At 36.2% G+C, this 15,143-nt stretch overlaps 1 protein-coding gene across 1 annotated transcript; it reads left to right on the top strand.

Annotated features, from left to right (window-relative positions):
• Window positions 1-4,540: 4,540 nt before the first annotated feature.
• Window positions 4,541-7,887, top strand: LOC120633467 (hornerin-like). The gene is made up of 4 exons (XM_039903677.1): window positions 4,541-4,549; window positions 4,945-5,785; window positions 6,080-7,066; window positions 7,121-7,887. Exons 1-4 carry the CDS (start codon window positions 4,541-4,543, stop codon window positions 7,885-7,887), a joined length of 2,604 nt encoding a protein of 867 aa, XP_039759611.1.
• The last annotated feature ends 7,256 nt before the right edge of the window (window positions 7,888-15,143 follow it).

The following is a 15,143-nucleotide window of genomic DNA, read 5'->3' as shown; positions in this document are numbered from 1 at the left end:
TAATTATCTTTATTTGGTCAGGAATTCAAACCTACAACGTCCGAATACCCATAAAAAACTATAGGTAGGTATATCCCTGAAAAATAAATCTAAATATTTTTTAAGACCGACCGTGCAGTAATATTTTTATTACAAAGTCTGCCGTAATACGACATCGATTATCTTACTATACGAGCTAAAGTATTAAAGATGTCCATCATTAGATGTGTATCAAAGATTGCTTTTGCAATATTAAGGTATTTGAATTCTCAATCGCGATAAAAACAATTTTACCGTACCTAATGAGTAATGGCATACCAACTATGCTAGATATTATTATGCAAAATCAAACAAAGGATATTTTAAATACCAGAATCTTTATTCTGATCGCAAAAGATGTCTTTGTCAACTTACTTGGCTATTATTTTGAACAAAAGCTTTTATATAAAATTTCAAGTCATGTTTTACAAATACTTACAGCTCAGAATTGCTCAGTCGGACTGCATTTCTTTATTAATTATTCAATAATTAGCTTACTATGACCCGCAACTTCGTCCGCATACATTTCCGTTTTTTAAAATCCCGCTGGATTTTGGAAAAATATCACGGGTACCAGAACCGTCGTTTTTCTGCGAAAAATCCTAGAACGATTGCAAAGCAGTCGATAAATAGACATTTTCGCCCGATATCATTAAACATCAATCTAATCCAAAATCTTCAGATTTATTGGAAAGAAGTAGGCGTACTTTGCGGAATTCCATGATATGTTATGAAAATTAAGCTTAATTTACTTTATTCCACAAAAAGCAGGTGATGCTGAATTACTTAAGAATTAATAAGAAACTTAAAAATTATTCATTGTAAAGTCAACATCTCCTGAGGATGCTCCGGTTTCGGAGCGAAACGTGCGTAGAGGGTACATTGCCTAAGATGTTTTTGGTGTGGAGTATAAAGATTGAAGAGATTATAAATAACACCATACAGATTCTGCTGCTTTTCGCGGAGTATAGCAAATTAATATAATTCGAGCTTTTTATGGCAAAGCTCGTACGGGGAGGTTCCACAATGCTTTTTTCTGCCGCAGAGCAGCATCCCGTGTTCTGACCTGAAGAGCATGGTTGCCGGTGTAATTACAGGAACATTAGGCGTAACACCTTCGCCTCAGGCGGATGTGCACAGGGCGGCACTTTTAAGAACGTGTCTTCTTTGTGAATTGAAGTTGTTTGATTATGGAATGCTCTCTCTCTGGTTCATATCTCCCGTGCGCGGTCTGGTGGCGCAGTCTCTACCCATTTTCAAACAGCTACTTAAAAAAAACTTTTTACCACCATGTGTATTTATGTAACATTTCTCTCTTTTTTATTTTATTTGACTTTTTCTCCCCTTTTCAGCTTGTTTTGAGACAGTCTTTTACTATTTTTTTTTTCTATTTTTTCTTCTTTACCGTTATGGCTACTTTATGACATACTAGCTATACCCTGCCACGCTTCGCTGTGGCACATTGTTATTGAATGGTTGAGAAAAAAAAAGCAATCCTTGATGCGTATTATATACCATGCTAAAATTTCCGCTCGATCGGTGAAGAACTTTTTGAGTTTTTGAAGCGTACACAAACCAACATAACATTTTTATATACCTATATAGATAAGTACATATTGTATATATTATAAGTATATTCTATTATATATTTTTTATATAATATGTATTTTACTTTTGTAATTTATGTTTATTATTTAAATATTGTTTTGTGTTCACCCTAGCCCTTCTTCTTAACTTAATGAACTTTGGTAGGTTGCCTGGTAGAGATCGCTTAGGCCACCTATTGTACCTTTTCTTTCTTTCTTTCTATCAATTGGTTTTTTATTGCTGTGTTTTTGGTGTACAATAAGGTGGTTTGGTCTGACTATTATAACAAACAAAAATAGACTAAATAAACTCATTCTCAATTTCAATGTCAAAGCACTCAGGTTTGACATTGAAATTAACACTCCTTTTGTATTCAAGACTATGGAAGTTCTCTCTATCATATAGACTTCATGTCAAAATATAAACTTAAATATCGTGTTATCGAAATAATATTGTGTGCCTAAGGCGAAAACGTCAAGCAAATGTGATCTAATATGAACAAATACCGGTTTTGTAACCCAAAGGTAATTGTTACGATTAAAAGTTAAATGGTGTGAAATAGGCACTGAGATTGCATTGAGAGCTTTTATAATATCGTCAATTAGATCGGACAATACCGCGCAATTAATTGCCATAGTGTTTAGAAGACACAATAGCACTCTCACTTCGTCGACAAATTCAAAATTCTAATTCTTAAATTCTTTATATTTAAATATTTCTTTATTCAAATAGGCACATAGATGGCACTTTTGATGCGTACATTACATGTAAAATATGACATAGGAGTGAGTTGATGACGATAAATAAATTCGTCAACTTAAAACTAAAGCTACGAGGGTTCCAAACGCGCCCTGGTCTAAGAAGAAGCCCACAACAAACTTAGCCGGTTGTTATTTTTTTTTTGTTATCACCATCTCACATTGTCCTTTAAAAACTAATCAAAGAAGCAACCTGGTTAGAGCGTTTTATCGTTGACGTAGTCCTTAATAGGATAATAGGACTTTTCTATAAGCTTACGTTTAATACAAACTTTGAACTTTTTCAGAGACATCTCCAATATATCAACTGGTAATTTGTTGTAAAATTGTATACAATTTCCTTTAAATGAATTACTTATTTTATGTAGTCTAGTATATTGCACTGCAAGTTTATTTTCGCTTCTAATGTTCAAATTATTGCAGTCACATTTTCTCTTAAATTTAGATATATTTTTGTGAACCTACATTAAATTTTCAAATATGTATTGGCTGTTTTTTCAAATATATATATGTATATATAGATTAACTGTTAATGATAAGGAAGCATTTAGCGTCCTTATCATTAACACGATCATTGTATAACAGCTTTTAGTGGCTGGTAAAGTGCCACTGATAACTTTTAACTGTAATTTTATAGCTTTACCGGTTGATTATTTCCTTTTAAGTGATATTATAATTATTTAAAAATGGAACCTTCATTTTTGCCGTTGTTAAGTAGTAAAAAAAGTAAACGAAGGATTTTAAAGAACCAAATGATTTTCCTAATATAAACAACCAACGAATTACGTATTTCAGAAAAACACAATATTGCATTAATTTTGTGATTTTCTGAGGCGAATCTGGATATCGTAATATATAAATGAAAATAGGATCTTATGTATTTAGCACACGATTGATTAAATATCCAAGAAGGTTTTAAGGGAGCTGAATCATTTAGAATCTGAATCAACGTATTTCATAAGACATCTCGCATCTTTTCCATATAAAACTTTAGAGTAAAACTGATTGAATTTTTAATTATCGATTTTTGTCTGAGATAGTCTGGTGAGAGGCTTGGGCCGTGGCTAGTTTCCACTTCACCGACAAAAACGTACCACCAAGCTATTTGGTGGTATTAATTTATTATCTCTAACATGTTAGCTGGCCACCACCCAAAACTGCATCCTCTTTTACCAGGTAAGTTTGAAATCAAGGGCTAACTTGTAGTTGTCCTTCCTTTGAAGTGATTAAAAGGTAAAACCCACAACGCTGCAACAAAAAACTGGGACCGACGAAATTACGTGATTTCCGTTGCATGGGATTTGAAGAAATTGAATTACCTAATAACTTTTTAGTGGTGAATATTAAATACGTAAAGACGACCTCTGTCCTTGTATTTAATAAAACACACATTTTTTTTCTATTTCAAATATTATAGTGTAAAGTCCCAGTTCAAATTCAAATTTTTTAAATTCATGTGGGCCAGTCACAGGCACTTATGGAGCGTTCATACTTATATGTTTACATAATAGTAAGGGGATGGTGATCATTACGTTCGCCAACTTAAACCTTAAGCTACGAGGGTTCCAAACGCACCCTGGTCTAAGAAGAGCCCGCAAAAAATTTAACCGGGTATTTTTTTTATTATCACAACTGGAAAATGTTTGTGTGATGAACATGAATGGGTTCAGGGTCTGGGTGTTTATATGTGTATTATAAGTATTATATTTAATAAAATATCTATCTGTCATCTTGGTACCCATAACACAAGCTACGCTTACATCGGGGCTAGATGGCAATGTGTGTATTGTCGTAGTATATTTATTTATTTTTATTAATATAATGGAGTATTATAAACACATAATATTGGAAAAAAAATTAATTGTCCCCAAGTCGCGGTACTGTATAGCGCTAGTAAAAGATTGGAGCCTTGACAAATCACGAACAATGTCGCGAATCATTCTTTCAGATGAGCGGACTGATCAAAATAATTAGTGTATCGGCAAAATCCGATCGGAAAATTGAGCAAGCACTCACACAAATGTAGTGAGGATTCACTTGAGCAGTCAAAGGTTACACGGTACATGTTTAGGTAAGCCGTGATCCGAGGTGAACGAATTTCACATGATATAAATATAGGAAGATTTGGCGTACCAACATTCAGAGTTCATCCTTTGCGACAAGTACAGCTTTTAAAAATGAAGCTGGTAAATCTTTTTTAATTTTAATATTTTGGTATAAGCGTCTGTGCTTTTAAGTTTATCTGGCAAATAGGTTTATTTGTTAAGGGTGCTATAAATAGTTCAGATATATGACCATTAAAGCTTTATAAAGCAAGGGTTACGTGAATGCGTATTTTAATTAAGTACGCTCATATTGAATACAACTTTACTAATTTACCTACGATAATTCAATATTAAACTCCGCGGGAATACGGAAAATGAAAAAGTTTTTTTTTAGTTTTTGTGCTAACTAAGTGACCAGTTTATCGAGTAATTAAGGATTAGTAAATTTGCAAATGGTTCGGAAAATTTAGTTTCCTGAATAAGATGGAAAATCTATTACGAGTGTGTCTGAAAATTTAATTATTTTCTCTTTTCAGGTAATAGTCCTGTCAATTATAGCCTATGGCTATGCGGATAAGTTAGACAGAGCTTACCTTCCGCCAGTAAATGCTGCAACAGCCGGGGGAAGCCCCGGTGCCTTATTAGCTCCAGCTTCTGGAAACCCAGGTTCTAATTTAGGCCAAGCGGGTCAAGTTCCATCTGGAAGACAGCCAGGTGCTGGATCAGGGCAGTCTTTTCCGTCTACTTTTGGGGGAGTTTCTGGAAAGGCTCAAAATGGACCTGGATTTGGAGCTGGAAATAAGCAGAGCTTAAGTGGGACCGGTTTAAATGCTTTTGCGTCTACTGGTAATAATGGCAACGTTCCATTACTTGGAGCAAACGCTCCCTTTGGTACTTCACAAAGTACAAATTTTGGTTCGAACAAGGCACCTGGAGCTAATACATTCAATGTTGGAAGTCAGCAAGCTTACAGGCCCCAATCAGCAAGACCTTCCAGCCAGGGTTTCGGACAAGAAACTCAAGCAATCAACGAGGCTCAAGCATACAAACCTGAGCGTTCTCAGGCAGCAGCCGACAGAAACGCTGAAATTCTAAAGTATGTGAATGAAAATAATGGCGAATCATACCTATACAGCTACGAAACATCCAACGGTATTTCTGTTGAAGAATCTGGTGTTGCAACAAATGGTGTAAAGGCTCAAGGTGGATTTTCTTACACTGGTGATGATGGTCAAAGCTACTCCCTTACCTATACTGCTGACGAAAATGGTTTCCAACCGCAAGGCGAGCATTTGCCTACTCCTCATCCTATTCCTGAAGAAATATTGAAATCAATTGAAGAAAACTCTCGAGCGGCTGCAGCTGGTACTCAAGAAGGTAATGCATTATTAATTAACCAAGAAATTACTCCATCTTTATTTTAAATGATTTGATTTTTCTCATAGACATAATGTAGATTTGAAAAATATTTATTTCGGTAAATTCTATAATACATTATATTCTATAAATGTTATGTAGTATGTAAACATTCAAATTTGGATCATCCTAGTAAGTTATGTGTATTAGGTACTATTACATGTAGCACGCAGTACCGCGGCAAATTCTTTAATGTCTATTATTTTTATACGTAAAATTAATGATTTTATCATAACGATTCGTTTTTATTTGTAGGTGCATACCGTCCCGAGGAATACGAGTCAGATGATTCAGCACTGCAGTATAATGCAGGACAAACTTCCTTTAACCGTCCTCAAGGCTCTTATCAAGGATCATTCCAACAAGGACCTACCAGTCAGACTCAAAACAATCAATATTCTGGAAACACAGGAGCCTTTGGACCAAACCCTGTAACTGGTCAATCAGACCAGTTTGGTCAAACAAAACTTAGCCAAGGTCCAAATCAATTTAGTGCTGGACCCAGTGGACTACAAGGGCCAATCAAGCAATATCAACAAGCTTCAGGAAGTAATCAAGGCCCAGTAGACCAGTTTTCAGGACAATCTGGTCAGATTGATAACGTGAAACCTTTCGCTGGATCGAGTCAATTTACTACAGGAGCTCAAGGACAAAGCAATCAGTATCAAACAGGACTTGGAAATAGCCAACGTCCATTCGGTCAGTCTTCGAACCAGGGATCTTTCACTCAAGGTTTGGGTCAAGGCCAGGGTTCAAGTGGATATAACTACAATCAACCCCAAAGTAATTTAGGGGCAGTAACACAATTTGGGTCGGGTGCCTCAGTTCAGAACCGTCCTCAAGTCAATCAAGGTCAAACAATTGCAACATCAGGAACAACTTTTGGACTTCAATCTGGTAAAGTTTCACCATCTGAAAAACCATTTGGAACTTTCCAAGGATCTCAAATTAGTCAATTGCAGAACTCTGCAAATAGGCCTGGCAATCAACTTATTGGTTCCGCTGTTAATCAATTAAATCCAAGTAAACCATCATTTGAGTCACAAGGATTTCCAGTCAGACCTGGAAGCCAGGAGTCTGCAGGATCTACCGTATCTTCAGGGTATCAGTACCAGGCAAATGCAAATCGACCATCATTTGGATTAAATAAGCCCAGCGGATCTAGTTTCCAACCTAGCCAAGGATCTCAGTACCAAAGCAACACAAACAAACCCTCTCTTGGCACAAACAATGGAATTAAAGGTTCCGCTCAATTTGGTCCCAGTACCACTGGATCTAATGGACTGACAGGTCAAGGTCAACAATACCAACAAAATGGAAACCGACCATTTGGTGGAAGTTCTGCATTTAACCAAGAATCTGTACCTTTTGGAGGATCTTCAGGGAATAGAACACCTGGATCCGGAAGCTTGTTTGTTCCAGACAATCAGCCTTTTGGTTCCACCATAAGACCCAGTATCTCACAGTTTGGGCCTGAAAGTCAACAATCTACTTCTGCTCGAGGATCATCTGGTGCAGCCCCTATTCAAGCTCCATATCAATATAATAAGCCCAGCCAGTCTTTCCCAGCGCAGCAACAGCCAGGTTCTTCCGCAAATCTGAGCCCAAACGGCAAACGTCCAGCTGGCAGTTCTTTTGGATCCCAGGGTTTTAATGGTCAGAAACCAGGTGTCAGTTCTCCTGGAAATCAGGCCATAAATGGACAGGGCCCAAGTTTTAATCCTCAGGGTTACCAAGTTGCGAGTACACATCCCAGTTTAGCGGGAACACAGGGAGTGAATGGACAGGGTTCGGACAGCAGTTCTTTAGGGCCACAAGATCAACGACCAGGTGGTAGTTTTCCAAGTTCTCAGACTGTTAATGGGCAACGCCCAACCTATACGGGAATTCAGGGAATTAATCAGCGACCAGACGGTAGCTCTTCAGGATCCCAAGGTGTCAATGGCCAACGTCCTTTTTCACCAGGAAATGGATCTAGTCAAGGTAGCCAGGGTAGACCAGAACAATTCGGAGGCCCAAGACAACCGCCAAGCTTCAATTCACAGGAAGGTTACAAATATTAGTGCCATGTTATAACAAATTCTTAGTTTTAGTATAAGTAAGGGCATAAGAAAATTGAAAAAAAAAAAAACTTTATTTAATTTGCAGAGCATACGAAAAAGAATTAAAAAAATAATATACGTGTCATATTTTGTACATATAATTAATGTTATGATTGTATGAAAACGATAATATAATAAAATCACTGTGTGATTGATTTATAATAAAGAAAGTAATAACGAAAAATCAATCTTTTAATTCATATCACATAGTGTACCCTTTTTTAACTAAGACTTTACTATTTTACATCTCGTACCAAAACTATCTTTATAGATCTAAACTTCTGTTTTTCGATTTTTGCTGTTAATATACGGAAACCTTGCTGTCTTGTGGCTACCTAAACAAAAAATCCGCGATTACGACACACACAAATTGACCTCAGATAAAGAGTCGTAAAGTCGTATCGTTTTCGTCCTACCTGTGAAAGGCTATTTAAATCGATTCAGCCATTTCAGAAATAATCTCAACAGCAACTGATTCACAGATAAAGAATCTAAAACTATATTGCTCTTGTTAAACTCGTGCTATATAATATATTAATAAAGTATACGCTATATATATCAAGTCATTCATTTTATTTATTTATTTTATTTATTAACTCATTACACATTATATACATCACAGGTCTTAATTTAAAGGTGTAAGGATAAACTCAAAAGAATTTTTCCGTACACCCAGCCGTTAACAAATTTTTGCTTTGTTAGTCTAATAGATTAATATATTAACATTCACAATTTGTTCTACAAAATCGTTACTTATTCACATTACCATTTAAAATGCGGACAATGATAAATGTAAAAACCTTTTGTTTACGTTCTATAATTCATATAACTCAGTATAGGTAGGAACGAAATGCGTTCATATTCCTTCACTATACATGTACAGGATGTTTTTAATTTTTTTTATCAGATTTTGTCATTAAATATATTTGTTTGTTATAAGATCACGCTGACAAAAAACGAAGTTTTAATGTCAACAGTATGTGCGCTTAAATCTACTCTCCGAACTAGTAGTAGCGTTGCTAAAAATATAAAATAAACTATTTAAAACTAAATAAAATCTAAAACGTCCTCGAAACCACCGCAGCGAGGCACAGTTCCTAAGATGCTGGCAGCATTGTCCCTTTGGATGGCCAAACTAATTCGTTGGCCAAGGTAACTGCCCGCTCTAGGATCACCGGTAGACTCTATAACCTAAGTTCTAAAGTCTCTACTCCAAAAGGCACAAATATGATGCTGCTATCCAGGCTTTCATATTTTCGCCTCTTGGCCTGCTCGTCACTGGTAGCAGCCGCACCTACCATTGACGAGGTGGCCTGGATGTGTGATGCAGCTAGGGTATCAACACAAGATCTGTATAATGTTGTTTAAGTTTTTACTTAATATTTTTCTTCGTTACCTATAACTTCCCTAAGCTCTTTAGGAAGGTGGTTAATTAAGTAAGGTAAAGTTCATAAATATGTATATTATTTATATGGAACGGTAAAATAGCTTACGGACTCCTAACACCAAAGCACTTTTGAATAACTTTGTGCAAATAGAGCTATATAATTTCGGTACTTGTGAAATGATCAATAGATAAATGATCATGAGCGTAATAAAAGTTGGTTTACAACAATAGGTAGCACCTGCATTTAGAAATCGCTTGAATAAAAATGCTAGCCGCAATTCAAGCTCTCAAGTTTTAACAAATGTTACCTGATATACAAATTGAACGACAAACATTCTACAGAGTCAGTATAAGTTATAACACACACAGTTTCCCTGGCCGAATTCGGTCTCTGTTTTCAATTTCCAGAGAGATTTTGGGAGTTATTATAGTGCACATAACACTTACCAAATCCAACACGGCCGGAAAGACTTCAGGCACATGACCGACCGCTTCACGTACTTACTCTCCGAGACACAGGGGTGAATCACCTCCAATTTCCACACTCCGGGCTTTTATTATGAACTTATTTATAGAAAAAGTCAATACGTTGGTCGTTGGTCAATACGACCCGGGGATCGAACCCAGGACTTCGTGATCTGCAGTTAAGCAGGAGACCATTATCTCCCCGGGGAAAGAATGGAAATTTATCTTCTCCCACAGCTTTATTAACTCTCAGAGCACTAGCGCACAAGTGGAAATAATATCCAAATAATAATAATAATAATAATAATAACATTTAATTCAGATGAAAATCAATTGTTGTAGCTATGGATATGGATCTAATTTACTATATTCCATGTTCCCGTACTTTAGCAGGTGGACACGTTAATTATATCTCTAGTCATGGGACGTAATCGGGGGATATATAGGCGTTTAAGACCGCCAACCTGGATTAGCAAGTAAGCAGTCTATGCCCATAAACTCTTCCTTCTATGAAAGAGTATCTCTGTTCCCAGTGGGAAACTTTTTTGCACTAAACATCCAAACGTACAGGTAAAATATTAGGTCGGGGAATATTGTGTACAAAATTACTTATTTCTTATTATTTGCGTAAAAATTCGTAGGATGAGAAAACGATGCTAATGGCGGGTGGTTGGGTAAATATGTAGCGATCGGGGAATATTGTGTAGAATAACTGATGAAAGTTGGCGTAAGAAAAAAATATGTAACCCCTAGTTTAAGAGTTTCAAAAGCTGTATACCAAACTTCTCATAATATCAAAGTAGTTATAAAATACTTCCATTATTTAGTTCAAAATAATAATATAGTTAATTTTAATGATAAAATCATCATTCACATTAACTGCGAGTAACTAAACAAGGCATATCGTAAAATCTTCGCTTGACCTGAACTTAGTATTTGCACGACTCACCTAAATAGAAGACAGTGCAGAATCGTTTTTGCTCGCTATATCGTCCGCTTGGATTTGTTTTCCCGGATAAAAAGTAGCCACTCTATAGTTCTCTAACTAATTGTTTGGGCTATATCTATATCTCATGAGGAGAGCAATATTACGATGTTGCTCTCTCTCTCTCGCTTTCTTGCGTGCTTAAGATCTAGTGATGGGGCCAAAAGAACATTGAGAGCAATAATTCATTATTGCTCTAACCAAGCTTTTTATCGATTACGTAGTCCTAGTTACTTTTCTATAAGCTTACGTTTAACACAAACTTTTAAATTTTTAAGAGACATCTCCAAGATGTCAATGGGTAGTTTATTGTAGAATTGTATACAATTTCCTTTTAACGAATTATGAATTTTATGTAACTTAGTATATTGCACTGTAAGTTTATAATCGCTTAACAATTGTAAAGTCAACATCTCCTGAGGATGCTCCGATGTCGGAGCGAAACGCGCGTAGTAATGTACCCTACATTGCCCAAGATCTGTTTGGTGCGGAGTATACAGATTCCAAAATTATAAATAACATCTTTCAGATTCTACTGCTTTTCGCGGAGTATAGAAAATTAAGCTTAATTTTAATAGTATTTCTGTAAGGACCTTGGTCCTAAATAGGATTATGGCACCGCAAGGGCATAACTTTGTATTAATAACTACTATTTATTATACTAATGCTGTTATTTAGACTCGCTCCGCAGGGATATTTTTTACAGCCGCAAAAGAGCCATTACCACTTCTAAAAGAGGATATGCCAGACCACTATTGTGTCCCACATTACCCCTGTGGCAATGGTCTCCCACCGTTTTGCCTCATCATCCATATGACACACACACACACACACAGCCAAGTCAAACGCATAACATCCCGTCGTTTTTGCGTGGGCGGTCAAAACAGGACACATAAGCTGTTTGGTAAATTCTACCCGAGATATCATGAAAACCAAAAACTTACACTACGATCCATGTATAACTGGGTCGAAATATTGTCAAATTTCACATTTTTACTATCGAAACAGAAACAAAGCCACTTACTACATAAATGTTACACCTAAACTAAAAAGCAATAAATAAATATTTTTTACAACATCTATATATATAAAAGAGAAAGTGTGTGGGTATGTTCCGTATAGGCTCCGAAACGGCTGGACCGATTTCAATGAAACTTTCAGGGAATCTCCAGATTGACCTGGCGAGTAATCCTTTTTTCCCTAAGTTTGGTGACGTTCGGAGCACTCCTATTTTTGAACTGTCAATTTGTCAAATACAGCTTTTATTTACTATGATGATATTCGATTGTTGAGTGTACATGGGTGTAGATAATGATCTTCACCTTAATGTATCTTAATGATTTAATATAATATTATGATGTAAGTTTATTGTTTAAATAAAATAAAGCAAAATCTAGCCCGCCGAAGCGGGCTGGGTACGCTAGTATTTGATAAAACATTTGCTGAAGCGGTTGATAACATAACAGACTAATCGTTTTTGAAGCGGTTTAAAAATGTTATTTAACATATCATTATACTTATTGGGTTGAGATCACGATGGGATGCGACTCCTCGAATCGTGTAGAAGTAGCACCAGGTTGACGATTCGTCACGAATTAACGAAACTAGGTCTTAGTTTTATTTAGTAAGTACTTCTGCTAAATGCCAATCGACCGTTACAGTAAGATTTTGCTTGAACTCAATAAACGTAGACAAATCAGAAGGTTTACCATTTACAATGAGAGCATATTGAATAAATAATCCATCTAGCCCCAGTAAGCGTGTCTTGTGTTATGGATGCTAAGATGACTGCTGAATATTTTTATGAATGATATACATAAATACTTATAATATACTGATAAACACCCAGACACTGAAAAACATTCATGTTCATCACACAAACATTTTCCAGTTGTGGGACTCGAACATCAGGCCTTGGACTCAGGGTAGCTGCCCACTGCGCCAATCAGTGTATTATCAATCAATCTCCAGTACGAGCTACAAATACTGGAGGGAAGGTTTTTCGACGTGACAACGTCTTATAATTCGATGGAGCCGGCTTCACGCACGAAAAAACATGACTCATGCGGCGTTACCTCGCACTGAGGCGTTCCGTGAGCGCGGAACAAGCTACAAAGAGGCAATATCGGCCTCCGCGACAGCTGCTATACAATAATACATTTACATGTTTTCGTCAAGTATGAAATGCAGTGAAAAGTGTAAAAATTAAAATTGACATAATTGTATTATCTATATCTATCCAAAATATCTATCAAAGAACAAAATTAAAATTTTCTTTTGAAAAATGCAGCCATTCCATCAGTATTTTCTTATGACGTTGACAGGTTCAACTATCGTCAGTAATCCGACTTTACAGACAACCGATTTTTTTATAAATCTTACAATGCCTATCCTTAACTTTTTTACAACTCTAACTGGAAATTTTCTTCACTTTTACATCATCTGCATACCCTGTGCATACCCTATATACACGCCACTGGTTGTCGCACTTGTGTTTGCCACCTTTCCGAACTGAACCCGCGGCGCCATCATGGAAAATAGGATTTTGAGATTGGAGGTTCGTGAGGTTGAAGACTTTATGGCGAACTGACTTCTGTCAGGCCATAAATAGTGTGGGAGCATATTTATTGGCCAATCTATTTATATTAATGATATTTCTTTGATTAGTTTATATTAGTGAGATTTCTAGACGGACGACTGGCGCAGTGGGCAGCGAACCTAATTGTTTGTGTGTATTATAAATATTTCTGTGTATTAAATTCATAGAAATGTTCATCAGCTATCTTAGTACCTACCCATAACACAAGTTACGCTTACTTTGGGGCTTAGTGGCGATGTGTGTAATGTCATAGTACCTGTGTTTATTTATTTATTAATCATATTTATTTTCCAAATAACGTAAAGGTATCATTCTGATGTAAGGTTTGATGTTAATAAATGTAAATACTTGTATGAAGATAACCCATGTGTCCTCTTAAAAATTCAAAAATTCAAATTTAAATTCAAAGATGTCTGCATAGCATACGAAGTGTTGCTCTGTGTATAAGCGGTGGTCAGGCCAATCATTCGTTGCCAGCTTTTTTAATTTGTTTATACGCCCCTCAAATAATCCCAAATCGCAGTTTTGAGAACCTATAAGATGGAAGAAAATACCTACGTACATGCGTTTTTTCTGCGGCGTGATGTCAGTCAGAGAACAGGTAAGGATTTTGAAGTTATGCTTCTTTTAGCGCGTTAAGGAAAATGATGAGAGTAAATTTTAAGATGTCCGCGCACAAAAAACCGTCACATAAAACCGACACCCTGAAGTTAGCTATAAGGTTTGACAGTATCCCAAGTGTTTGAATTGTCAAAGTCTGCGGGCTTTTTCCGGTGATTTCATCGATTGAATTGTACAAAAATCTCAAATTTCAATGTTGAGTGAAACTCGGTTGTCCGATAACGAGTCCATTAGTGTTCCAAACTTAATTTTGTTTATTATATCCATTTCTTTAATTATGTAGAAATATTTTTTTTTGTGAAATTTAAATAAACTTTATTTAACGCACTATGCGTTATAATGAAGTTTCAATGTATGAAATATCTTTTTTCTATTGTCGTTTTTTCTACAAACGTAGAATAAGACGAAAAGATTTTTATCTTTTTACGTCAAAGTATAACTTCTAACGCGTGTACATAAGTACACACACGTTTCTTTTTCGTATTCCACTGCTAGTTAGCCTTTGCCTGCAATGTCGGCTGGTTATAAGTGACGGTGCATAAAACGTCTTTGAATTTGAATTTGAATTTTTGAATTTGCAAGAGGACACATGGGTTATCATTTAAGGACTTATGAAGCGTTCATACATTGAACGTGCAGTGGCGTGTACTGGGTTTCTTACCAGGGTATCCGTATGCATACAGTGAAAAGATTGCAACAAATGCCATAAATCGTCCTTCTATTCGAGTTATACATAAATTTTAGGGTCAGCAATGCTTTTGTGCGTTACGAAGTGCACGCCACTGTTAACATGTTAACATTAATGTTAGGTGACGGTGATAATTGCATTGGTTAACTTAAAACTAAAGTTAGGAGGGCTTTTATATAAATAATGAACCGTTTTCTTTGTAATCCAAACAGCACTTAGATAATGACAATAACCTTGTTCATCCGAATTCGCCAAGCTCAATTACGCTAACCGTTAAGATCACGTAGTATCCCAGTAAGTGGCTGCATTTACTTAACGTACACTCATTGCGATCGTCACGTGTGAACACGGTTCACATATTTTGAAACTGTTACTCCAGTGGCGTGTGGAAATATCATTAGGTTCGTCGTGCGAACTGCTGGCTGCTTGAATAGTGATATGTTAGCATTTAGGATTCCGCTGTAGTCTATAG

This window comes from Pararge aegeria, chromosome 21, assembly GCF_905163445.1.
Source record: "Pararge aegeria chromosome 21, ilParAegt1.1, whole genome shotgun sequence".
NCBI lineage: Eukaryota > Metazoa > Arthropoda > Insecta > Lepidoptera > Nymphalidae > Pararge > Pararge aegeria.
This window is presented reverse-complemented; position numbering and strand designations above follow the sequence as displayed.